Consider the following 24578-nt stretch of genomic DNA (forward strand, 5'->3'; position numbering starts at 1 on the left):
GTAGAGGCAGCGGAAGAGGAAGTCGTGTAACATTTGAAATGCGTGTCATACTACTCGTATAATAATTGAGTTGTTTGGTCATATGCTCCTTCACTTTTATCTGAGCGTTAACGCTTTTATGCAGCAAATTCGATGCATTTTCCCCCCTCAAGGCTCCGCATTGTTCTCGATGTGTAAACATGACGTTTCGCATGGATGGTAGTCACGTGTTCCTTCTACACAACAAAGGGCTGGCTGTACAAATCCAAGGTTGTTCGTAGTGTGCGCTCAACCCTCCCTTGTAGCTCGCTTAAGCCATTAGCGGCAATTTTGAAGAAATCCTTACTGATGGGGTTTTCAAGTGTAATGATTGATTTGAATAATTATGGATTAATGGCAAATTGAAGTTAGAAATGTTTAAGCATCTGACATTCAGAATGTACAGTAAACCATTGTTATAAACAGATAGTGTTGTGGTAGTTAATAGACAGTGTGTGTTTTGCAATTGTATAAAAAAGATGACAGTTCATGGCGTGAATGATGAACGACATATAAAAAAGCCAGTTGTTCTTCTTGAGGCTTCTGGTGAGTCAGCATAACTGGAAAAAAATACTATTTTTTACCATCAAAAGCATCCAAATTGTCAGTCTTGTTTTTTTTTTTTGTTAATTTTTACTTGAGTATTTCACAAAGGCAAAACATATTAGCATCACAGTCTGTTGTGGTTTCTTTTATTGTGTTCTACTGCTGATTACTAAAGAACTGGTAAAAGCGAGTCTCCTCTATCTTTTGGTCAGTTCGGTGCTTGAGATCTTACAGAAAACAATATTCTGTTGAAAGGTCAGTCAAAATGTTGTAAAACAACTGGCAAATTTAGGGACTGATTTGAAAATGCTTGGCAGTGAATAGATCTTAACAATGTAGCATTATTGTATCACAAGGTTGATATGAACATTCACAATATATGTTATTCAGTTTTCCCGATTTCCCTCGATGTAGAGCTCAGGCAGTCATAAACATTAGTTTTACGCTTGCCCTTTATTGTAGAGCTAATGCTAGCAAACCTCATTTCATTTTTTTGCCGTGGAACGACAGCTGAAGCCAGCTAATGACAAGGTAGCAATGAGGGAGATGTCCCTGTACTTCATCCTCAGCAGGGAAATTACAAAGCGGAGGTCGTACATTGGCGGACTGCGATCCTGGTCCGCACCCAGAAGCCGTCCATACGGTCCCGTTAGTTTCCGTGAAAAGTTTACATCTTGGAAGATTCCTAGAATTTCACAATCATATAGACATTTATGGAGGCTTTGTTGTCTCTTTCCCAAGAATCGAAAGAAAGCTTCCAGGAAGGGAAACCTTGACATGTCCCCTGTGAATAATTTGTCTTGTGTGAATTATGCATTTGGACACGAAAATGAAAAAATAAAATCAGTGAGCTTGGCGATGCAGTGAGTTGTGCAGCGCTCAGTTGTGTGTGTGTGAGTGTGTTTGTGCGTGTGCGTGTGGTCGTTTATCAGTTGCGACAAAATTTGTTTCCTCATTGATTAAAACATGAGTGCACTGACCCTAACCACAACCTCGTGCGTGATACGCTCGCCAGTCGGAAGTATTCGTGTCAGTTAACTGGTCGTGGAAGCTGGGAGCAGGGAGCCGAGGTGTGCGGTGCAGCTCCGTTTGGCGGAGGCCGTGTATACATTCCATATGTCCTACATCCGAGAGGGTGGGCCTTAGCAACAGTGAACGAGCAGCTTCTCACGGGTTGGGCCAATTCCCTCCCCACCCCCAGCATTGCTCTCTGATTTGCAATGCATGCTTTTAACACTCAGGCTACAGTTCCTAGAAGAGTGCCACAATACCTCACCATAAAAAATAAAGCTGTACTGTCTTTTCAGCACTAGGACAACTTGTCAGGTTTTGTTTTTTTATTTTTTTTTTATTTTGTAACTGATTAAAAGGTTTGGCGTTTTTAGCCTTTCCCCAACTGACCTGTTCTTGCTAACAAAGCCTTATAAACATTTATCAATCAGATCATTTTAAACAATTTCACGTCCTTTTTTTTTTTTTTTTTACCTAACCACAGTGAAGCCTTGAGATTCGAGTTGAATTTGTTTCAATGCCACGCACGTAATTTAAAACACCCCATATGTCAAAACATCTCTCCCCATTGGAAATGAAAGAAAATGCCATTGTTCCGGCCCCGTTAAAAAAGAAAAAAAAATACATTGGCATTCTTGCTGAAATAAGCAAGGACATTCCTGAAAAGAGATCGCTTGGATGGCAGCATGTATTAAACTGTTAACCCATTAACCCGTATGTTCCATTCAGGATCAATGATGCCTTTACAGTTTTAGTTACCTGTGCCATGTGCGCTAACAGAACCACCATACCATCACAGATACCAGCTGTTGTTCTTTGGGCTGGCAACAATCCGGATCGCTTTCCTCCTTGGCCCCAGAGGACACAAAGTCCGTGATAATTTCAAATGTAGAGAGTGAAGTTTAGAATGTCAGATCACAGTACACTTTTCTACTTTGCTTCAGTGGATCTTAAATAAGCTCGGGCCCAGAGAAGCCAGCACCTTTTCTGGCATTTGTTGATATTTGGCTTTCACTCTGCATGGTAGAGTTTTAACTTATATTTTTAGACGTAATGACGATCTGTATTAACTGGCGATGGTTTTCTGAACTGTTCTTGACCCTACATAGTAATATCCCTCATACGGTAATGCCCCTTTTTAATGTTCTGCCGCCTGATGCATCGAAGGTCACGGGCATTCAATGTCGATTTTCGGCCTTGCCGTTTGCGTGCAGAGATTTCTCCAGATTGTCAGAATCTTTTGATGATATTATGGACTTTAAACAATGAAATCCTTAAATTCCTTGGAATTGTACGTTGAGAAACATTATTCTTAACCCCTTGGACTATTTGCTCACGTAGTTGTTGACAAAGTGGTGAAAGTCGCCCCAACTTTGCTTGTGAACATTTGAGTCTTTTGGAGCTGCTCTGTGTAATATACAATTATGACACTCTCCTGTTTTCAGTAGACCCGTTTACCTGTGGAATGTTCCAAACTGTTTTTTTTCCCCACTATTCCTCAACTTTCCCAGTTTTTGTGATATCTTGCAGCCATCACATTTAAAATGTTGGCAAAAAATAATAACCGGTTGAAAAGGTTTTGGAAATCATTTATTTCTGTTTTTATTTACATTTTACAGCACGTCCTAACTTCATAGGAATTGTGTTTTGTTTTTTAAGGCCCTATCGCACAAGGCCTACATGAGTGCGTTTGCATTTTACCATCTAGTTAGTAAATAAGCACGTCAGTCAGCTCTATAGAAACCAGGCAGGCATCCCAGCCTCCGCCTCGCATTCCCAGCCCAGCTCCCGACGTCACGCAGGGCCCCAAAGGAGCTTAAATCATGAAGTGGAACCTATTGAAAGTTTGAATTGTACATTGAGAAGATTAATAAGGGGAATGTTTAAGTGTTTAAGCGTGTGTGCGCGTTCCTTCCTTCCTCCTGCCAATGTCAACTACCCGCTCCGGTTACCAGGTGGTCTCTTCCTTGCTTGTCCCGCTGACCATACATTTTTGTGTGTGTTTGCGGATGGAGGGATCGGTATCACTAACAAAGCGGTGGTGAGACTTGAGGGGGGGAAGGGTAAAAAGGAAACGGATCTGACCGGAATTGTCAGGCGCTTGTTACAAACCCAGTTGGAGGCCTCTGAGCTTGGACTCCTTCCTGTTTGCCGGCTCAATTACCGATCGCAATCCTCTGGACCCCCTCGTCGGTAGCTTTGTGGGAAGGTCGTCAGGTGCAGAACCCGTGCTACTTGCGTTGTTGTTTTTTTTTTTTTTCTTCTTCATTCCTTCATCATGCTGCTCAGAATCAGAAACCTCTTTATTTACCAAGTTTGCCAAAAACACAAGGAATGGAGCCACGCTTGTAAAAATAGATTGAAATTTTGACAAAAAAATACTTTGGAGACAAAAAAACGGTATGGAGAATCACTTAGCAATAAAAGGTTGAAGTAATGCTGGTACAATTATGCAAATTGTTCAAGCAAATTAATAGTAAAACGGAAGACGACGTTGTTTACCCGCTCGCCCACTGTGTGCGTTTGTGTGTGTCGTGCTGTTGACCACTCTGCCGGTTTCCCATCAAAAGACCCGATGGGATAAGTGTCACCCGGCATCTCAACATGGCAACTGTCTGAACATGCCGTCGGACGTACTGGAATGAAAATGTAAAGGCGGTTTGAAGTCACAGTGAATAGTGAAATGTTTTTTTTTTTTTTTGTCAATGCGAGTATGGGAATACGCTGAACACCTGTTTATTGCATGTATCCAGAGCCACCTGGGAGGGATGTAAAATCTGGGCTATACATTTGAACAACCATATGAAAATCATTTTGTTAGTTTTATTTATTTATTTTTTTACAAACTTGAAGCACAAAGTCATTAAAACACTTTTTACACTAATCCGCCGTGCCTGTTCTTTCTCGCTCGCTCAGTTTTCCGAATAAAAGCAGAGCTTAAAGTTTGCTTAAAGTTGTCTTTCACTCTCGGTTGAAGTTTATTGTAAAACTGACATATAAAACAAAATCCATGTAAACGTACATTTCAACACCAATCGTTCAATAACATTTTTGTCTAAACCAGGTATAGCGTGGCTAAAAGAAATTAGCTTCAATGTTACAATTATAATAAACCCAACAATTGCTATTTTAACATGGAGGAGTAACACATAAAAACAAAACATACAACCAGAGTATTAAACACAATAACGATTAACCAAACCCTTTAATTTAATCCACCAAATGTCTGGCAGTCCGCTGCTGGCATATAACACTTAATTGCTGTAGGGAATTAACAGAATTTTCAGTTATTAAAGCCTTGATATAACTGCTATTTTTAAACACAGCAATACATACGATTGGAATGTACACCGATAATTTGCAGGCATATCATCTCTGCTATATGGGACCAATGATAGTAATTTGAATAGTGTGGTCGTGACAAAATCTGAGTTTTGACCCTTTTGGAAAAGTACTCGTTTTAAGAGTGTGGACACACACACACACACACACACATGGCAAAGGGTTGAAATCCACCAGCGCACTCGCGACGGGGGACGGTGGTGAGCATGACGTGAGGGGAGGGGGGGGGGGGGGGCAAAGCAGCCATTGTCGCAGCGTCGGGCGACGCTAATCCGTCCTGACGAGCCTTGTTTGCATTTGACCTCATATCACCCCTCTGACACGCAGTGACTAAAAAAAGATAACACCCGCTGTGCATTAACACTGCACAGTCGAAAAGACCCCCGCCTACCTTAACATTGAGCTGGAATCGAGGTCAACACATTTCAATGTATATGCTTCGCTGATGTACATTCTGTGTTCATCATCATTGTTTCAACTGTTTTCATTTATTGGTTGTGTTCATCATTGTGTGTTTACAATTATGTTTTGCCAAGACTGTTGGCGCTGTTCACAAATTAGAGGATAATTCCTCATTACGTGATAGGACGTGTAAACAAAACCAGTAACCCCCGACTATATCCTGGTTCATTGTTCACACCCTGGCTATATTGTGGATTTTTTTAAGCAATTGTTTTTTTTACCTGGGGGGGTTTCACAATATAGGTCAGTACAGGTAAGTCTGAAATTACAGTTTTGTACCTTCCGTGCAGTATCACGTTGTGCTGCAACATGCTGGGAAGTACTGAGATAGACTGGAAGAGACGCAGCGCCATTAAAAGGAAGAAAAAAGCAAAATAAGTCCCCAAGTAATAATCATTCCCCCCTCAGCAAGGGGAATGAATACCTGTGAGTTTTGCTGTCTTCAGTTTGCGTGCGTTGCTGCTCCATGTGTCTGTTAAGTAGCAGTTGGTCGAAGTTTTATAATTATTCTGATATTGATGCTAATTTCCATTCCAGTTTTGAAGTATATGTTAGCCTTAAGGTAGTGAGTGTTTGTTAGACCAAATAACATTTTGGTGGGATTGGTCTGGAACATATCACTCATGATAAACGGGGATTCCCTGCACTGTATTATTCTGTTATGTTTTGTTTCTTGTCTCGTCCCCAAAATAACGGTCGATTATGTGTTTACGGACGTCGCTAAATTTACTGCTTCGTCACAGGTTGTCGTTGTTGTTCATTGCTCCTAGTGAGCTGCCCATTTTGATATTTAACTTCTTTCTAAAAGCAAACTTTAGTTTGTCATTCTTGTGTCTGATCATTTTTCCTTGTGGGCTTTCTTTGCAGGTTAGTCGAAGCTGAAAATGAGCGCCGTCGGGGAAAGTCCCCTGGACCCTGACACGGCCGAGTCGCGCAAGAGGAAGGGCTCGCCGTGCGACACGTCAGCGCAAAGGTAAAAACATGAAACAAGCAAACTGTCACGTACATATTTTGTCTTGGTAGTGTTGGTTAATACTGCAAAACCAATGTTTATGCATTACTTGATGGGTCAGTGGGCTAAGGGCTAGAATTCTGAATGGAAAAAAACGTAGCTCTAGTAACATGTTTGTTTATTTACTATATATCCACCTCTAATGTATGTATTTAATGTAAGGTAAGTACTGCTCTATACACCACAAATTAAAAATTTCAATTTGTATTTGAATTATGGGCTAATATTTACAAATATGTCTATACACTTAAGATTAAGATCGTATTTAATGTTACGCTTATGTAGCATATATCATTTTGATGTATGTGTACTGTACCTCGAAGTGGCTTACTTACATCTTATTTACTGCTGCGTACCAAAACGTATAAATGTACCACATTTAACATCTTCCATGTTGAACAACACGTGTTGGTTACGGAGGCCCGGGGAAGGTGTGTGCAGATGGGTCGTCAGATCACGGGTTAGCTAAAGTTTAGCCGAAGGGGTCGAGGTGGAAGCGAGGACGCTCACACGCGGACGCGCAGCTCCCAGAGTGAGCCGAGCCGCTCTTGTGAGCCTTTTAAGGCCCAATAGCTGATGTAAGCTGATGTAACATCCCGGCTCGTATTTCCGAAAGCAACCAGTGACCTGCGCGTTCACACTGCGTCCTCCTCCTCACCCCTTCTCCCCCTCCTTCTGCGAACGCACCCGCTTCCTCCCTCCCTCTCTGGGCCACCGGGCCTGTGTTTTGGCCGGCCAATGGACTGACCTACTTTTTACGATCGTACTCGTAGACATGCACGCACGCAGCAAACACACACATTTTGTTTTTCCACGTGTACCACATAATGTACTTGCTGTTACTCAGAGAGTTAAAGGGCTCAATAAGTGCTTTTATACGTACGGGAACACACAAACAAGAAGACAAACTTACTTACCTATCTGTAGCAGTCAGTGTTGGGACAAACTTCAACTTTTATGTTTCTGGTAAAAAGCCAAAAAATGCCAGGAAACGCCTTCTATAGATCATCTGAACGTTATTTGGGCTTAATTAGAGGCACTTTTTAAAAGGTGACTCCCAGATAAAATGAGTTTGAATACAATGGTTTATTCCCTACACAGCTATGTCCCCCGTTATAAGGGTGTTTACTTTCCCTCTTGAAAATATATTTAAATTCTATTTTTTTTTCATATCACTCGTACAAGTTATAGGTTACCTTAAGGGGAGTGGGAGTATTTTGATTATTATTATTATTTTTTTTGTCTTGGTCTCATATTTTTTTTAATCACAAAAACTACACATTATTGTCAGGCAGAAAACCTCTATGTTCAAGAATGGTCAATTTTTTTTTTTTTTTCCATCAAAGCATGTCCCCATGTCGTCTTATTTTTATGCATTATAGCAATTTTAAAGTGTTGAAAATAGTTGAGACCAAATCTGTTAAATCTCTTAAAACACAAAACTCCCCGAGAATTGTTGTAAAACTTTCCCTCTTACCTCACTCTCCTGGAGCTGTGTGGCTTTATGTCCCCTCAAGATTGAATGTCTAATGTTAACATTTTAGTCTGGTCGGGATGAGTGCAGATTTTTTTTTCTCCCCCAAATCAATGACACTGTAATAAATTGGCAATTACATGTTTTTTTTTTTGTTGTTTTTTTTTTTGGAGGGGTGGGGGTTGGGCAGCGTGTATTAAAGCAGGTATAGAACTAACCTGAAGAATGTTTGGTAAGTCAAGGAAGTAGTGATTTTGGAGATGAAACAATTTCACTAGAGTGACGAGGTGATATGCATGTGTGAGTGTTCAGAATGATACCAACCCTGCTTCAATGTGAGCCAGAAAAAAACCCTGTGTAGGGATATAGAGCTATTTTTTTTGTTTTTGTTTTTTGTGGTGTGCCGTCTCTTTACTATTCCCTTTGTATATGATACTTCCAAAAAAGGGTGAAAAATCAGTCAAGCGTCCCCCATTTTCTATTGGTTGTACTTTGTACAGTACAGTGGCGATGGGGGGGGGAAGCTGGAAAAAAAAAATCCAGACTTTTACAGGTGTTGTTAAAGCGACCTTAGAAGCGACCAAAAGTAAATCCATATTTTTTCGGCAGTCTGGAGAAGCGACGGCGCGAGCTGGAGTCTCGCTACATTGGCGAGCTGGCGGAGCTGCTGTCCTCCAACATGGGCGACATCGCCAGCCTCAGCATCAAGCCCGACAAGTGCCACATCCTCAAGAGTACCGTGGACCAAATCCAGCAGATGAAACGGCGCGAGCTGGGTACGAGACCGGCGGCCGGGTCCCGTATGAGAACCTCATATTCTGCAGTGCCTGCTGCCTCCTGACGGGTTTGTTACACTTCCGCAGAGAAAGCAGCTCTTCGGTCTCCAGACGATGCGGTGCAGAAGAGCGACATCTCCTCCAGCAGCCAGGGCCTGCTGGAGAAAGAAGCCCTGGGACCCATGCTGCTAGAGGTGAGCGTATCCCTTCTCCACCGTTTATTGCAGGGTATGCATTCCAGACCCAGCAGCGATAGAGACCATAAAACCTTTTGAGCTGCGGTTGTCTGCATCACAACTTGGAAAAATTAAAAAAAGCAACTTGCCGCTCGCATCCAGGCTCTGGATGGCTTTTTCTTCGTGGTGAACCGCGAGGGACGCATCGTGTTTGTCTCTCAGAATGTGACGAGCTACCTGGGGTACCCTCAGGACGAGCTCATGATGTCCAGCGTCTACAGCATCCTGCACGTCGGCGACCACAACGAGTTTGTTCGCAATCTGCTGCCCAAAAGTTTAGGTCAGTGTTTATGTATTTATATCAATTTGGAATGTTCTACACACCCGATGTACCATACTTACGTCATTTCTGTTGTTTACCTCAGTGTACCATCCTGTTACGAATGTATTTAATTTAAAACATCTAATTTAGATCATATTTAATGTTTTAAATTCAACATTTAATTCAGCCTCTTATATTTGTCTGCACCTCAAATCTGCCTATTTAATGAATGCCTAAAACCCTAATGAACTAGATATACCTCTGATGTAATTATTTAATAGTTTTGTACTTATTTGTTATATTTACCGTCTATATTATATTTACATGACGGTCCGGGTGAGTACATGGCGTGACCTTATTGTCCAGGAGGAAAAACATTGACGGTTTCATTTATTCCGTGCGCACGTGTCCAGTGAACGGCGTGCCATGGCCTCAGGAGTCAGGCCGCAGGACCAGCCACGCCTTCAACTGCCGCATGCTGAAAAGGCCGCCTGATGAAATCGACTCCGAGAACCAGGAGGCCCGGCAGCAGTACGAGATCATGCAGTGCTTCACCGTGTCGCAGACCCGTGCCCTCGTGCAGGAGGAAGGCGATGGTGCGCCAGCGCCACGCGCTTGTAATATCGTTATGATTCATCTTTCAGTGTAACATCTCATCCACTTTGTGTTTTAGACCTGCAGAGTTGCCTGATCTGCGTTGCTTGCCGGATGCCTCGAGCCCAGCCCGTCACCACAGAGTCTTTTATCACCAGGCAGGACCCCACAGGTGACATCTGAATTTGAACCCTTTTTAGCCCATATGGGAAAGTTGAAAATTAGAGCTGGGTGATTGTTTGTGAATATTGACGAAAAAGCAGAGGTGGGTGGAATTGGTGAAAATACTCGATTCGACCGTGCTTGTGTATCGGTCCTCTCAGGGAAGATCATCTCCATCGAGACGAGCGCATTGCGGGCGACTGGCCGACCCGGCTGGGAGGACTTGGTCAGGAAGTGCATCTCCGCCCTTTTCCAGCCGCAGGGCAAAGAGCCGTCCCACGCCAAAAAGCTGCTGCATGAGGGTCAGTCCACCTACTTGCTCCATTGAAGTTTTTTTTTTTTTTTTTTTTTTTTTTTTTGTTCTGACCGACCTCTGGTTAATTCCCAGAAAGTTGCCTCAAAATTGCCGAGAAATTTTGCAAGATGCTTTATCTTCGTACCACTTTTCATATAAAAAAAAAAAACCTGCCTTTTGTACAAGATTGTGGTCTTTTTGAATCTACATTTAGTAGTAGTACATTTAACCCTTTGCATGAAATGAGATGAATTGTACTCAGGATTATGCATGTTTTTCATACGTATTTCTAAAATCCTTTTAAAAGCCAATCTTAAATTGGATCAATTCCTGTTGTTCAAATTTTGTTAACCTGCGGCTGACTCGCTATGTCTGTGTCGGTGGCTGCCCAGTGATGAGCCACGGCACCGCCATCAGCCCGCTGTACCGCTTTACCTTGAGCGACGGCACGCCGCTCAGCGCTCAGACCCGCTGCAAGTTCTGCTGCCCGCCGAACCCAGACGTTCAGCCCTTCATCATGGGCATTCACACTATTGACAGGTACTGGCGCTCAAGCGTGTCCTGATCTGATGTATAGATGCTTGGCATAATGCACATTTATTATGTTTTAGTACTTGGCGCAGGACATGAAATAAAAACATTCTATTCATGTTTGGCTTTGTCCTTCTACCTGTAAGTGTTGGACTTTTGTTTTTTTTTTGTATGCTTCTCTTTCAATGTATGAATTTTATGGCGAGGTATTGCTAGCAGAACATCACAGCAATATCACATGCTGATTTTAAGCATCGTCAAGTTTAGCATTTTGATATTTCTCTTCGCCAGGGAACACAACACTGGTAGCTCTCAGGAAAACACTAACCCCAGCCTTCAGCCAACCCTGGGCAACCTTGCCCAGGCGCCCTCACGCTCGCCGGTCCTCACTTCTGGCAGCAACTCGAAACAAACCTCAGGCCCCGCCGCCGCCTCAGCGTCCTCAGCCCCCTCTGCCTCAACGGGGCTCCACCCCGGCAACAGCAACGTCTCCCCCCAACGACTGAATACGGCAGCCGCCTACGCGTCGCCCAGCCGGACGCGGCCCCTGCAAGGCAACAGCCCGTCACCTCTCAGCAGCCCCACCACGGCCACCCCTACCTCGTTTATGTCGTCCGTCGTTTTGCGGGCCAGTCCCGGCTCGGCGGGGAGCCCGAGGGCGCCGGGCCTCCACTCGCCGGCCGGCGTACTGAACAGACAACACTCTGGCGGCGACGCTAGCAACAGCGCTCAGGCCGGGTCAAAAGGATGCTTCGCCAGACAAGGCGGGACCCCCGTTGGCTTCTCCTCTTCCCGGCCTGGAGCGGAGGGAGGGCTCGAGGACTCTGTCAAAGCTCCTCCGCTGGCTCATCTCAGACTTAATCAGCCGCAGGACAGCAATGGGACAGGAACTGAAGTTAGCGAAGTCCATTGCACCTCGCTGCCTCATCCCAAAACCTCTCCCGGTCCTCAGTGTCCCGCCTCCCACAGCACGCTGACGGAACGGCACAAGATCTTACACCGACTGCTCCAGGACACCAGCGATTCCACGACTACGTCGTCCGCCAACGCCGCCGCCTCTGAGGACAGGGTCAACAGAAGCGACGTGGAGATCAAGAAAGAGCCGCCGTCCAGTCCTCTGGTGAGCACGCCGCTGCAGCGCTCGACTTCCAGAGAGCCGCAGGACCACCAGCTGCTGCGCTTTCTGCTCGACACAGACGAGAAGGTGAATATTTTCCATCCGAGCCACCCTTAAGCAGGATACATTACATTTGAATGTTTTCCTTTTTTTTTTTTTTTTTTTTTTTTTTGCAATTTTTGACCCATTAGTTGTACCCATGTAGTAAATAACCTACCTGCTATTGGTGAAAATCCCGATATCAATAACTCATATGACAACACTTTGTTTTTATACTTTTTCCCCTTCCACATGCCAAAAACACATTTGAACATATTAAACGCCTTTTTTGAAGTACTCCTTAGAACACATTCTCATTGTATTTTAAAGGAACGGGAGATCATCATATATCAATCACCATTGGTTTGTTGAGTGTCATATTTATGCTTGATATTCAATTCCGCCCAAATGGACAGTAAATGTCAAAGTAAGACTAAAGAGTATCAATATCTGATGCCAATGCTAGCTGAGTGTTTCTCAGTGAGAACACTGATGCTGTTATTGAATTATTCGTACATTTCCTGGATTAAAAATAGTTATCTTACAATGTTGGCAATCAGGTTTGCTGTGAGTAAGACAAAGCTTGGTAAAGTAATCAGAACTGGCAGAGAGGTTGAAATGACGATAGGAATAATAGAAGAGAAATGGCGCAATAGATATTGTTCTATCGTCCCCGCGATATACAGCGCCCTACCCCAGCATTGCTCACGGGCATTTACTGTATTCTCTTGTACTTGTCAGGAACAAGGACGACTACTGGTAGCTTAAAAATATCCAAACTGTAACTGGGTGCGCTCCCAATGAAATGCGATCTAGCGAAAGTAGCTCAGAAGAGGGAGTTATGAATATTTTAGGGGTGTATCCATTGTTATCACATTTTTGCTATTCATGTGGTGTCTTGCTCCCTAGCTCCAGTTAAATCAATTATCTTGGAGCTGAGCACTAATCTGCGGCTGACGACCGACAATACTTATTGAAAGCTGATTTGTGTTTGCAGGACCTGGGAGACCTGCCTCCTCCCTCAGCTCTCAGCCTGCAGACAGTTCGGGTGAAGGTGGAGAAGCGAGGCAGCGGGGAGGCTTGCGGAGCGGCGGTGGGTACGAGCCCCGCCGTCAAGGCTGGCACTCCGGCTTGCGTTAGCCCCAAGTTGAGCCCCGTCGGCGAGAGAAGGCGAGACAGCCGGCGAGAGAGCCGACGAGATAGCCGTGACTCCACGGTAACGTTTTGTCAGATAAAGGTTCAACTTCCTGCTTTACTTCCCTGGTCTCACCTGTTGCTTTGCTTTGTTTCTTGATCTTATGCCCCTCAGATTTCTGGCGGCGGCGCCGACATGGAGCCTCCCGCCCAGCCACCTTGCGCCCTCAGAGGCCCAAGCGCGGCAAAGCAGGGCGATGACGACGCAGGAGCGCCCGGAGGAGGCCCCCACCTTCACTCTCCGGCTCCCCAGACGCCGGCGCCGCTCCAGTCCCCGGGGCCTCCGCTCCAGTCCCCCCTGTCCCAACCCCGCTTGCAGTCACCGTCGCCTCAGCTCCACTCGCCATCCACGCAGCTCCGGCTGCAGTCGCCCACCCAGCCGCAGCCTGGCGGCATCAGTGTGAAGAGGGAGCCGCCCGGTACTCCGAACAGAGGTACGCTTTCATTGTGTGGGTATTAAACGTCATTACAGTGTACCCGTTTATCGCAGGGGTTCCAGTCTTAGCCGCAATAGATGAAGATCTGCAGTACATATCATAGCATAGATTAAAAGTGTTTTTTTTTTTTTTTCCAAATCAAATTTGGAAAATCCCTCAGAACAAAATGTTTTTCACACAATCCGTTGTACGAAAGGTCCGCCACCTGATGTTGACAAGGTATTAGTGGCGCACACAAGTGTCACTCTGAAACTATTTCTTAGGGATGTCCTGATCATATTGTTGTGCACCCGAGTCACTTAATTGAGAGTGTCTGCTCATAATGAGTCCAGATCCAATACCTTGGCAGTAAACTCATTTTTGTCATGATAAATCAGCAGGCCGAGGGCCCAAGATTCACTACTCTGAAGGCGCTTAATGAGAGAGGTTTGCTGAATGTGTTTACAAGTGACCACTCGCATAAAAGTCCCCTCTCGAGCACGTCATCCCTGCGCCACAATCACCAGGCGTGACTAGTCGATTTATACTCAATGCAACTATCACACTAATGTAATCATCAAATTAATGAGGTGGATTGGTCTTGCGTGTAGAAGGAATGAGTGAATGATTCAGAACAGATTTAATGACTAATCACCATTCAGAGATTTTTTTACCAACTATGTAGTGCACTACATACAAGTACACACGTAGTTGGTAAAGAATGAATGAACCATTGTGAACGCAGGTCGTGTGTGTTTTTCCAGGCAACAATGATGGCGGCCCCGCTTCAGGCTGCAGTCATTCGGTGTTCGATTTCTGCAGTCCCCCGACTCCGTGCCAGGCCCAAGGAAAGGGACAGGTAGACCTCGCTCAGGCCCACAAAGACAGCGGCAGCCCCTTCTCGGAGGCAGAAATCATCAACCCGTTCAGTTCAACCGCTGGTATGCAAAAAAAAACAAAACAAAACAAAATGCTGTCACGCTTTCATTTTTGGGGGGAAATGAGTGAAATGTTCTCCCAGCTTTAAAAGTCTGGAGATTTTTGAGGCGTACATTGGACACAGCGAGTCTGACGTTCCACAAAGCACACTGTGAGGTGCCAGCGCACGGGATCACTGCAAGGCGGACGTGTATTCTGTCACATCCACGAGGCGCGACATTAATATCCTGCCGTTCATTTGCACCCAAGTGTTGACAGCTGCAGCCCCTCCCATGATACTGTACAACGTGTTCAGGTTACCACATTGCAGTGGATGAAAAAGGCAACATACCCCCTTGTTCAAATCCAAGGATTTTGTAGCATTAAAAAAAAAAAAATGAGCTCAAGATAAGTCATTGAAAAAAAATGTTCACACCATTATGACCAATGACTTTTACAAGTCAATTGAAATAAAAAAAAATAATTCAAGAGGGGAGATAAAATTAAACAACTGAGCTAATGTAACGCTAAATAAAGTTCAGATGTCGTTTAGAGGATTTTCCTGACGTTTGCTTTTGAGAAAACGCTTCAAGGTTTCGTGTCAACACTGGAGCCGTTTCTAATTCCCTTATTCATACAGCCAACATCCTTCCTTTGCTGAAGCAAATCTTTTTAGCCGACTTTCCTGACCTTCCTCCCGTCCTATATTTGCATTAGAAAAAATCAATACAAAAGGATACAAATTATATACCTACTTTTGGCCCACCCTGTGAATTGATTTAAACTGTGTTGCTTAACCCGTTCAGGGCCGACCAAGTTGGATTTGGCCGACTCACAGTTCCAGCCTCTGTCACTGTCTGACTCGTTGACCTTTGATGTCCTGGGAACTCCATTACAGCAGCCCCTCGCTTCGCCCCAAGAGTGAGCATTACACAAACACTCACACGAACACACTTAATAATGAAGCCGTAGCAATTTGGAGACCGTTTCACGACGACGCCACACGTACTCGCGGTTAACAGCCCTGAAGGCCCCACGAGTAAGCAAACCCTGTCAATGTCATTTTACCAAAACAGAGTGATTAAGAAAAGTGTTTTGAAGGGAGAAGGGAGACGGAACGCTGCACTGCCCACTTGGTTTGATTCAAAAATAAACGTGACGGAAATTCTGACAGAGTTGAAATGATCGTTGATGGAAAGGATAGTTGTTTAACTTTTTTTTTTTTTTTACTCAGGTTAATGTTCTTTTGACAGTGAAATGGATAGTCTGCTGTCCAGCGCAAGGTAGCTAACATGCGAGGTGTTTTGTTTGGCTGAATTGCTCAATGACAACCCAAACAAACTTTTTATGCCATACCTGAGAAAATGCTTTCCACAAACGTGATGTATTTTGGTTCCCAGTGTATCCCTTTTAGAAGTGCCTACTTTGTCACAGGCAGTTTTGACTCTTTATGACATCCACATGAATTATCCTCCTCACTCATAGCTTCAGCTGGAGTCATTTTGGTTATTTTGGAAGGGCATTCATTTCAATTCAGGTCAGCGGTCATCAGTCGTGTTCTGTCACCTGCATGTATCCTCGTCTGACGTAAATGTATACTTTGTCAAACAAAGCCGTTGCCCTTTTTTGAGCAGGCAGTGTGTGCCCTGCACGCTGGACGACGTCCTGGTAGCGCCGACCACGTCCGAAGCACGGAACGACGAGAAGGCGCTGCTAGAGCAGCTGGTCTCCTTCCTCAGTGGCACGGACGAAAGTGAACTGGCGGAGCTGGACAAAGCCTTGGGTATTGATAAGCTGGTGCAGGTGAGTAATGTATTATGATTGACATTCCATCTGCTGAGTGACTCATAGCGGTTTACTTACAGCCTTTTCCCAAAGGTGATTAAATTCATTCTTTTTCTCCAAATTCTACATACAAACAGAGCCTCAGACATGATGTAAAATAAAGGCCACCATCTAGAGTTAGGGTGTGCAGAATATTATTATTTATAGCCACATAGCAGGTAGAGTAATTCCCAATGCATTCAAATGCAATTTTGCCGATTTAATTAAGTACTCTGAATATTTCCTGGATGTACTGTACAGAAATGAACCTATTCTAAAGTCTTGTCATGATTCCTTCCACGTGGGCTTTCCTTGTCGCCCCCACCCTCGCAGGGTGGCTGCTACGACCCGATGCCCCACAACTTCCCAACTCAGCAAGTCACTGCCGCCCCCCTCTCCTTGGATCCCAAGCTGCCTTCCTACCCTTCGCAGTTCACGCCGCCCGCCCAGTTTCCCCCGGAGCTGTCCGCCGTCGGTCAGCAGCAGGCCCTGGGCTTCGGGGCTGCCCGGGGGACCTTCCTCGGCGGGGCACCCGCCACTATGGCGGGCCTCCGGCCGGCGATGTCCCGCCCGCCCCAAGGCGTGGGCGCCCAGCTCAGGCTGCCGCCCAACCAGCTGCGGCTACAACTGCAGCAGCGACTTCAGGGTCCTCAGCAGGTGACAGCAAAGACTCAATTCTTCCCATTTTGTGCCTAAAATGGGACCCACTTGCAACGTGGCCCTCAAAGCGTTCATTTAGAATTTTTTTTAATTCACAAATTAAATTTATATACACCTCCAATATACCATATTTACATATTTTTTCGAAGACACCTATATTTACATTAGATAACTAATGTAATGGCAGAGGTATGGCAGTTGTTTAAAAAAAAAAAAAAAGTATATTCTCGTTTGTGAAGTTGTGACCAACACGTGCAAATATCCTGGGTCGATAACTGGATTTGGTCCGACCGTCACATTTGTGCCAAGCCTCTTCCACTATTGAAAGAAATGAAGGCAGGAGTCAGAGAAAAGCCACATGAATACATTTTTGTCAGTGCTAGGCACTTGGCTTTTTGTCTCTTTGCCTTCCTTTTTTCACGTCCTCTCGTCTTGCTTTCCTGAGGTCCTGCAGTCATCGTCATGAAAGCATACTTCCCATTATCGTTGTTTATGTCTCTGTTCCTTTAAGCTGCAGAACCGACTGGCAATGAATACGTTCTCCGCGGCAGGAGGAGGAGGAGGAGGCCAGCATGTGAACATGGCCATTCGTTTGGGGGCGCCACAACTTCAAATTCCTTCACAGGTGAGTCACTTGTTCAGCAATTTGCCTTCTAAGAGTGCCTGAAGTGTGACTTAAAAGCTGCATTTATCTATATCATAATATTGATAATAGTCATCGTTGTTTCATTTTGTGCATCTCACTAAATTACAGCAGTGGTTTTTTTTCTCTTTACACTGGTATCTTAATTTATGAGCGCTCAAAGTTTCTTCTAGTTCTATGTCGTCGCCTGGTCGATTTATTTTCTTTTTGTTTTGCTTTTTTTGTCGTGAGGCAAAATCTGGTTTATCGCGAAAGGTTCAGATACGCTCTCTGCTCGGGTGGAAGTGATCGTTGTGATGCGGTTTCAAAATGAAAAACAAAATGAAAAATACGATTCATTCATGCAAACCAGTATGTTTTTGTTCTCTTTCACGTTTTAATATTCATATTTTACAGCACAGTGCTATTTCATCAATAACGTGACAAAATTTATTGTTGTGGTTTGTTGGAGGCTGGAGCACATCGCCATTTCAATTAATTTCAATGGAGAGCATTTTTATATTTCATTTTCGTGACGTGCTTCATACTCATTTTATGGAACTTGAACCATTTCTGCACTTCATGGTGAGGGAAGGCGAGGTCTTGAATTTGATGGAAGCGCCCTTAAACCAGTGATTTCCAACCTTTATGGGGCCAAAAGAAATATTTTATGATTGAAACTCACAGCACACCAACAAACCAAAAATGTCACAAAAAGTGGATACGTTAATCACTGTATGTACATCCTGCCATCAAATAAAATAGCATTTATCTTTCACTATGGTTTTGTGGCAGAAATAAATGAAAAACGATCAATTATTTCTTGTGAAAAAAATATAATGTTTGGAGCAATTACATAAAATTTTAGACTTTCCCACAGCACGCTCAAAGACCACTCACGGCACATTGTGGCCGAGTTGAGAATCACTGCCTCAAAGACATTGTTTGCTCTCTGTCCTCAGCCTCCGCTAAACGCTCAGATGCTGGCTCAGCGTCAGAGGGAGCTGTACAGCATCCAGCACCGTCAGCGTCAGCTTTTCCAGCAGAAGGTCATGCTGATGAGACAGAACATGGCCACCGCCACCCCCACGGGAGGCGCCGTTTCCGCCACCACCGCCGCTGTCGCCAGGGTCCCGAAAGGTGCCAACAACAGCGCGTCCGCAGCTCAGCAGCAAGCGCAGTTCAACTTTCCCGCTGGCTACAGCCCGGCGTCGGCAAACCCTCCTACCTCACCCGGTCACTTCAGCGGCCCCGTGCCGGCGGGGGCGCCTCTTCCGGGGAGCCCCCTGGATGGCAAACTGAATAGCCAAACCACGTTGCTGGGCGGCGTGCAGGGTCCGCCCTTCAGTGGCGGCTCCTCCTTGCAAGTCCAGCAAGGTCTGATGTCGCAGTTTGGCGGCACCGGTGAGTACGAACCCTGTACGACAAATAAATATAAACACGCCGGCAAATAACTCACCACAGCAGCAAGTGAAAAGCAGCATATATCACCTCATATTCGTGTCTTGAAAACACGGCGGTCAGTAGAAGAACTTTTCCTCACGTTCACTTCTCATACGCAGCCGCAGTGCAGCCGGACCAGCCTTTCCCCCCCGAGATCAGCCCCTCCAGTCCGTTGTTGTCCCCACAGAGCTCCACGTCCCAGAGTAGTCCTCTGCTCCAGCAAGGCCCACCTCCCGGCTACCAGTCCCCGGACATGAAGAGCTGGCAGCCGGCCAGCAACAGGTGAGTCATTCATCCGGACAGGAATTATGCACTATAACTACTGTGCCCTTCGGACACCTGCAAAAACATACAAGCAGAAGGAAACTGCTATCAAATCCTGATTTATTCATTTTCATGTGCTTGCCAGCCTCTTCAGTCCATCATCGCAGCACAGCGGGAGACAGACGTACGGCCAACAGGGGGTGTACAACAACATGAGCATCACGGTGTCCATGGCCGGGGGCTCGGGCGGCGTGGGCTCCTTGCCCTCCTTGGGGCAACCCGGCGGCGGCTTGAACAGCAGCAGTGGCGTGGGGCCGCTGTGTAACGAGCAGCAGGTCAGAGCAAACCTTTTTTTTTTTTTTTTTTTTTTTAAACGTTTCTACCCGATCTGGGGTGTTCCTGCGCACTACCGCCTCGCGTGTCGTGTACTTAAGTATGTCGACGTGCTTTCCCACACGCAGGTGCAGCAGGTCCAGCAGGTGCAGCAGGTGCAAGTGTTCGCCGACGTCCAATGTACCGTCAACCTGGTGGGCAGCGACGCGTACCTGAGTCAGGGCTCCGTGGCGGCCGCCGGCCAGAAGGGTCCCGGCCCTGCGCCGGGCGCCCAGACCAGCCAGGCCCAGCAGAAGAGCCTCCTCCAGCAGCTGCTGACCGAGTGACGGCGCCCCCCCTTCCCGCCCCACCCGTGAACGTCACCCGACAGACCACCGCTTCCTCTTCACTCGTACGCCTCTTCTTGGACCCCATGGCAGGCTCACCTCACTTCAGGACACGCGGAGGGCGTCTGGCCGAGGATGGCGCCGCCCTGCCCCCGAGGAGGGGCCGGCGTGGGAGGATGCCGGCGAGCTGCCTGTCTGACTTGTCTGACAACCTGTCTGCCTGCTTCAGCCTATTCAAGGCAGTGTTGTCTTTGCTGCTCATCCCACCCAACCACCCTCACCCTCACCTGACCAACCGTTACCAAACACCTGCTTCCTGGTTGCTGTCCAATCAGGACACAGGAGTACCTCAAAGGGGCGGCAGCCCCCGTTTTGGCTTTTTGATTTGCATTTTTTTTCTGGGAATGTGGCAACGGAAGCTCTGTATCAGCTGGTTCTGCGACGCTCTCTCTCTGTCAGCTACACAGTGCCTGGTGGAAGTTTGAGCTTCTTTTATTTCTTCTCCTTCCACACACAATTATTCGGTTGTTTTTTTTTTTTTTCATCGTTGTTGCGCTCTCGTCATCATCGCTGTCATCTCAATCAGCGCTAACAAAGGACGCGGTGACAGATGTATGAGTGGGAGACAGACGGACAGGATGCTGCTCACAGTTTTTTTTGGGGGGGGAACTTTTTTTAATTATTATTTTTGTATTAAGTATAAAAAAAATACGAGAAACTGTTGGGATTATTTAACAGTCGCGTGTTTATTAGCCCTCACCTCAGCAGCTGTGAATACGAGGCCAGCTCGGCCTTCTTCTCTCTCTCTCTCTCTCTCTCTCTCTCTCTCTTCTCTTTTTCTATCCGACGCTAACTTGGCCTATCAGTGTTTTTTGCCATACAGGCGTCTTGTGTTGTACAGTACAGAAGGAAGATGGACATTAGCGGTGGACTTGCAACAAAAACATGTGGAACGTTGCCCTTTTCACACGGCGCAGGCAAGGCAAAACAAACGTTTTCCTGCATCTGGCACAGACAATCGAGTGCCGTTTTACAAACTCTGGATGTAGCATGGTGCTTGGAGTTGATCTAAGATGGCCACCGTCAGTCACTCGACGCAAAATTAAGACTCTCTGAATCTGGCACTAAAATTCAACTGGTATGTTACTAAAATCTGTTTTCCAAAGTTGCATTGGCACCATGGAACGAGGACGTTTCCTTCCACATGGTGCAGACAAGGCGCGACAAGCACCACTTCTTTGTCCTTTTCTTGAATCAGACGCCATATTGACAGCTATTTTAAGCACTCTAAATGTACCGTCGTGTTCACAATAGCAGTCCAATGGGATTAACCAGATTGATCCATGTTTTCAGTATATATATATTTTTTTTTTTATTGCTACGTCAAACAAGTTAACTGGAGGCGCAGTACATTCTCAGAAAAGCAACAAGACCCGGCATTCATGATTTTCACATGCTTTGTTGCTGCTGAATTTGCAGTCTGCCGTTGACTTTACAAACTCATAACTATTTTATCCAAACTTTTTTATTTCCAGGATTTGGCAATCCTTTGAATCACAAAACTAAAATGTGTGTGGTTGTACGACCACCTTTTTTTTTTTTTTTTTTTTTTTTTATTACTGCTTCACACCTACGTGGCATGAGGTCAACCAACTTTTGTGGCACCTTTCAGCTGTGATTCCAATCCCAAGATTCCTGGGCCACATTCCACAATTCATTTACATTTCTCGGTTTTGCTCCAGAAACCGCCCCGCAGGTTCTTGATTGGATTAGGGTCTGGGGATTGGTCTGTCCGCTCCGTGACATTAACTTTGTTGGTTTGGAACCAAGACTTTGCATGTTTACTCGTGTGTTTGGGGTCATTGTCTTGTTGAAACACCCATTTCTAGGGCCTGACCTCTTCAGTATAAGGCATCATGACTTCTTCAAGTATTTAGAAACATGCAAACCCATCCTTGATCCCTAGTAGGCGATAAATAAGCCCAACATCATAGGAGAAATGTCCTCATATCGTGATGCTTCACTGTCTTCACTGTGTACTGTTGCTCAAATTCAGAGTTTGGGGGTCATCTCACAAACTGTCTGCGGCCCTTGGACCCAAAAAGAACAGTTTTACTCTCATCAGTCCAGAAAATGCCTCAACATTTCTCTTTAGGCAAATCGTTGCCTCTTCTGTGCATGTTTTTTTTTTTTTTTTTTTTAACTTTGCGGGGGAGTCTTGTAAATAGATTAGCTTAGCACAGACGTCTTCTCACTGACACATACTTTTAGGTAACTCCAAACTGTCCTTGATCATCCCGGCAGTGATCTTTGGCTGAGCCTTTTGCCATCCATTTTGATGGTGGTCTTCTGTTTTCTGCCATGTTTTTCTCTCCATTTTGAGGCATTGGGGATCATTTTAGCTGAACAGCCTGTTATTTTTTGCACCTCTTGATCAGTTTTCCCTTCTCCAATCAAACTTTTAATCAAAGTACACTGTTCTTCTGGACAATGTCCCGAACGACCCATTTTCCTCAGGCTTTCAAGGAGAAATGGATGTTCAACAGGTGCTGGCCGACCTAATTCGTAAAACTGGTTGAATGCTGCTTTCCTATTTTTTATTTCAAGAAATTGCCCAATTGGACAGCTTAAAGAGTGTAGTGTGCATATCATGAATGCTTGGTCTTGTTGGTTTTCTGAGAATCTAATGGACCTACTGGTAACTTATTCAACATGGCAAAAAAAAAAAAAAAAAGTACTGTGAACATGGATGAATCTTGATTAGTCACAATGGGCCGCTGTTATTTTGAGTTTACTACTGCCACGTAGTATTTAACCAAGCTGGCAACCCCCCTGTGGCTCTAGATGCAAAACGGGCACCAGGTTTTCGATGTTTCCCAGAAATTCAACAAATTTTACATTAGCTGTGTTGACGCTTGCATTTTCCCAGAAACGGGCACCGACATTTGTCCGACATCCGACCCCCTCTCGACTTTACTTGGCCTCGGTTTTTCCAAAGCGGCGCTGACGCCAGCCACGTGTGAAAGGGGCAATAATAGCAGCAGGTGTTTGGAGTCATACTGTGTTCGAAGCAGCGGTTCTTTGACTTTTTCCTGAAATCGGAACCAACGTTTGAGCTCCATTTTTACCTCGTACCCAAGATGTATTGAGTGAACGGGGCTCCATTTGCAACAGTTTTCAAGGTCATACTGTACTGTTAAATAATGCAGCGGAGGAGGAAGTCGTCGTTTCCCCCAAGCATAAAATGTGAAAATCATCCAAATGTACCCACTTAAAACGGACGCCGCCATCAGGAGAAGCTCTGTCATTCCACGCCCTACCTCAGAGTACTTTTTCTTTTTATTTTGATTTTCTTCCGATGACCTCATCCTCTCCTTTACCAGACACGCACGCTGCCTGGTTTTCAGACCTCGTTTCACACTGTGAACTCAGCTCGCTGGTTTCTTCTTTGGTTATGATATATTTTTTTTTTAATCTTTTTTTTTTTGTTGTTGTTGGTTTTCGTGTGTATTTTAGTGATGCAGTATCAATCCAGGAATACCGCAACGTGCTCTTTCACACAACTTTTAAGGACTTTTACAGAACTTTTTTTTTTTTTTTTCCTCCATTGACGACCATCTCTCCACTTTGCTGGTATTTTTTTTCCAAATTTGAGCGAGTTCATGGACAAAAGAATTGGGCAGTGCCGTGCCTGATTTAGAAACTCGTGCGAGGTTTCGATACATTTGCGTGTGGGAAGAACTCTGTCTTGAAAGGGCCCGATCCGGCTTGCCCCGGCCTTCTTTCACACCGCGCTCTTCCGAGCACACTTTTACAGCCCGAAAAAAGAAGTTTCCCCGAAACTTTTCTGGAAGAATGGTCGATTTTCATCACGGTAGCTGACCTTCATTGCGCTATTAAGGACTGTTTCCCAAAACTTTTTGTCCATAGAGTGCAGGGGTGGGCAAAGAACTCAAATTTATTTATAAGCCATTTTCGCGCTAATTTGTTGCACGTAATACATGAGTAAAAATAACGCTTTTAGCGATATTGCATCCTTAAAATATTCATAGCGCTTCACTTTTTCTACATTTAATGGAACAGCCTTACTCCAAAATGAATGTAAAATTTTTGCTGTCGTGTGGGTGTGTCTGAAGCGCACTTTTGTGTTAGTTTATTCGATCATCATAAGAAGAACGGACAAAAATAGCGCATTTCTTTAAGACTTTTGGCGCCAGTGCTAGTTCTCAAACACTTGGCCACAGGAGCTTTTATAATAAGGTACAAAAGTGTAGGGATATGGACGAGTTCATTTGCCAATTTATTTTTTGTTTTTGAAATAAAAAATTCATTGTAAAGAACAAAAAAAAGTTATAATAGGGTGTTACTTTTGGGGCGAAAAAAATTTGGAATCGGGCTGTAACATTGCAAATGTGAAAAAGTGATGCTGTGAATGCATTCATAGGTTGTATTAAGGCTTTGGTACATTTTATAATTGCAAATGATGACAATTTTAAAATAGGAATGAACTCAACCCATTTTTTTCCATCTTCAAATGTTTTTAAAACAAGTACTGATTATTGTGTTTAAATTTGTATTTATTTTTGGGGGTTTAGCATTGAAAAAAATTGAATTCCCGTATCGTGATAAAACTAAGTCATAAATGTTTTGGACGGATTCACGCTCGGAACCGCCATTTGGATTTTTATTTCTTATTTTTTT

General features: G+C 44.8%; 1 protein-coding gene across 6 annotated transcripts in view; it reads left to right on the forward strand.

The window, feature by feature from the left end:
• Positions 1-24578, forward strand: part of ncoa1 (nuclear receptor coactivator 1) — a 73367-nt gene that overhangs the window by 9694 nt on the left and 39095 nt on the right. For 3 of the 6 annotated variants that reach the window (XM_061812486.1, XM_061812487.1, XM_061812484.1), the window contains exons 3-21: positions 6247-6352; positions 8475-8641; positions 8729-8835; positions 8980-9157; positions 9553-9735; positions 9813-9905; positions 10057-10197; positions 10583-10730; positions 11013-11925; positions 12875-13093; positions 13187-13505; positions 14252-14428; positions 15212-15326; positions 16040-16208; positions 16563-16886; positions 17401-17514; positions 18474-18915; positions 19074-19236; positions 19364-23751. In XM_061812486.1, coding sequence (XP_061668470.1) covers positions 6264-6352; positions 8475-8641; positions 8729-8835; positions 8980-9157; positions 9553-9735; positions 9813-9905; positions 10057-10197; positions 10583-10730; positions 11013-11925; positions 12875-13093; positions 13187-13505; positions 14252-14428; positions 15212-15326; positions 16040-16208; positions 16563-16886; positions 17401-17514; positions 18474-18915; positions 19074-19236; positions 19364-19877 — 4575 coding nt within the window. In that variant the 5' untranslated portion in view covers positions 6247-6263 and the 3' untranslated portion in view covers positions 19878-23751. Of the gene's footprint in view, positions 1-6246; positions 6353-8474; positions 8642-8728; positions 8836-8979; positions 9158-9552; positions 9736-9812; positions 9906-10056; positions 10198-10582; positions 10731-11012; positions 11926-12874; positions 13094-13186; positions 13506-14251; positions 14429-15211; positions 15327-16039; positions 16209-16562; positions 16887-17400; positions 17515-18473; positions 18916-19073; positions 19237-19363; positions 24425-24578 lie in introns of those variants that run through there. The other 3 variants (XM_061812489.1, XM_061812488.1, XM_061812485.1) reach the window with 3 other exon arrangements.

Source organism: Syngnathoides biaculeatus, chromosome 23 (genome assembly GCF_019802595.1).
Source record: "Syngnathoides biaculeatus isolate LvHL_M chromosome 23, ASM1980259v1, whole genome shotgun sequence".
Taxonomy (NCBI): Eukaryota; Metazoa; Chordata; class Actinopteri; order Syngnathiformes; family Syngnathidae; genus Syngnathoides; species Syngnathoides biaculeatus.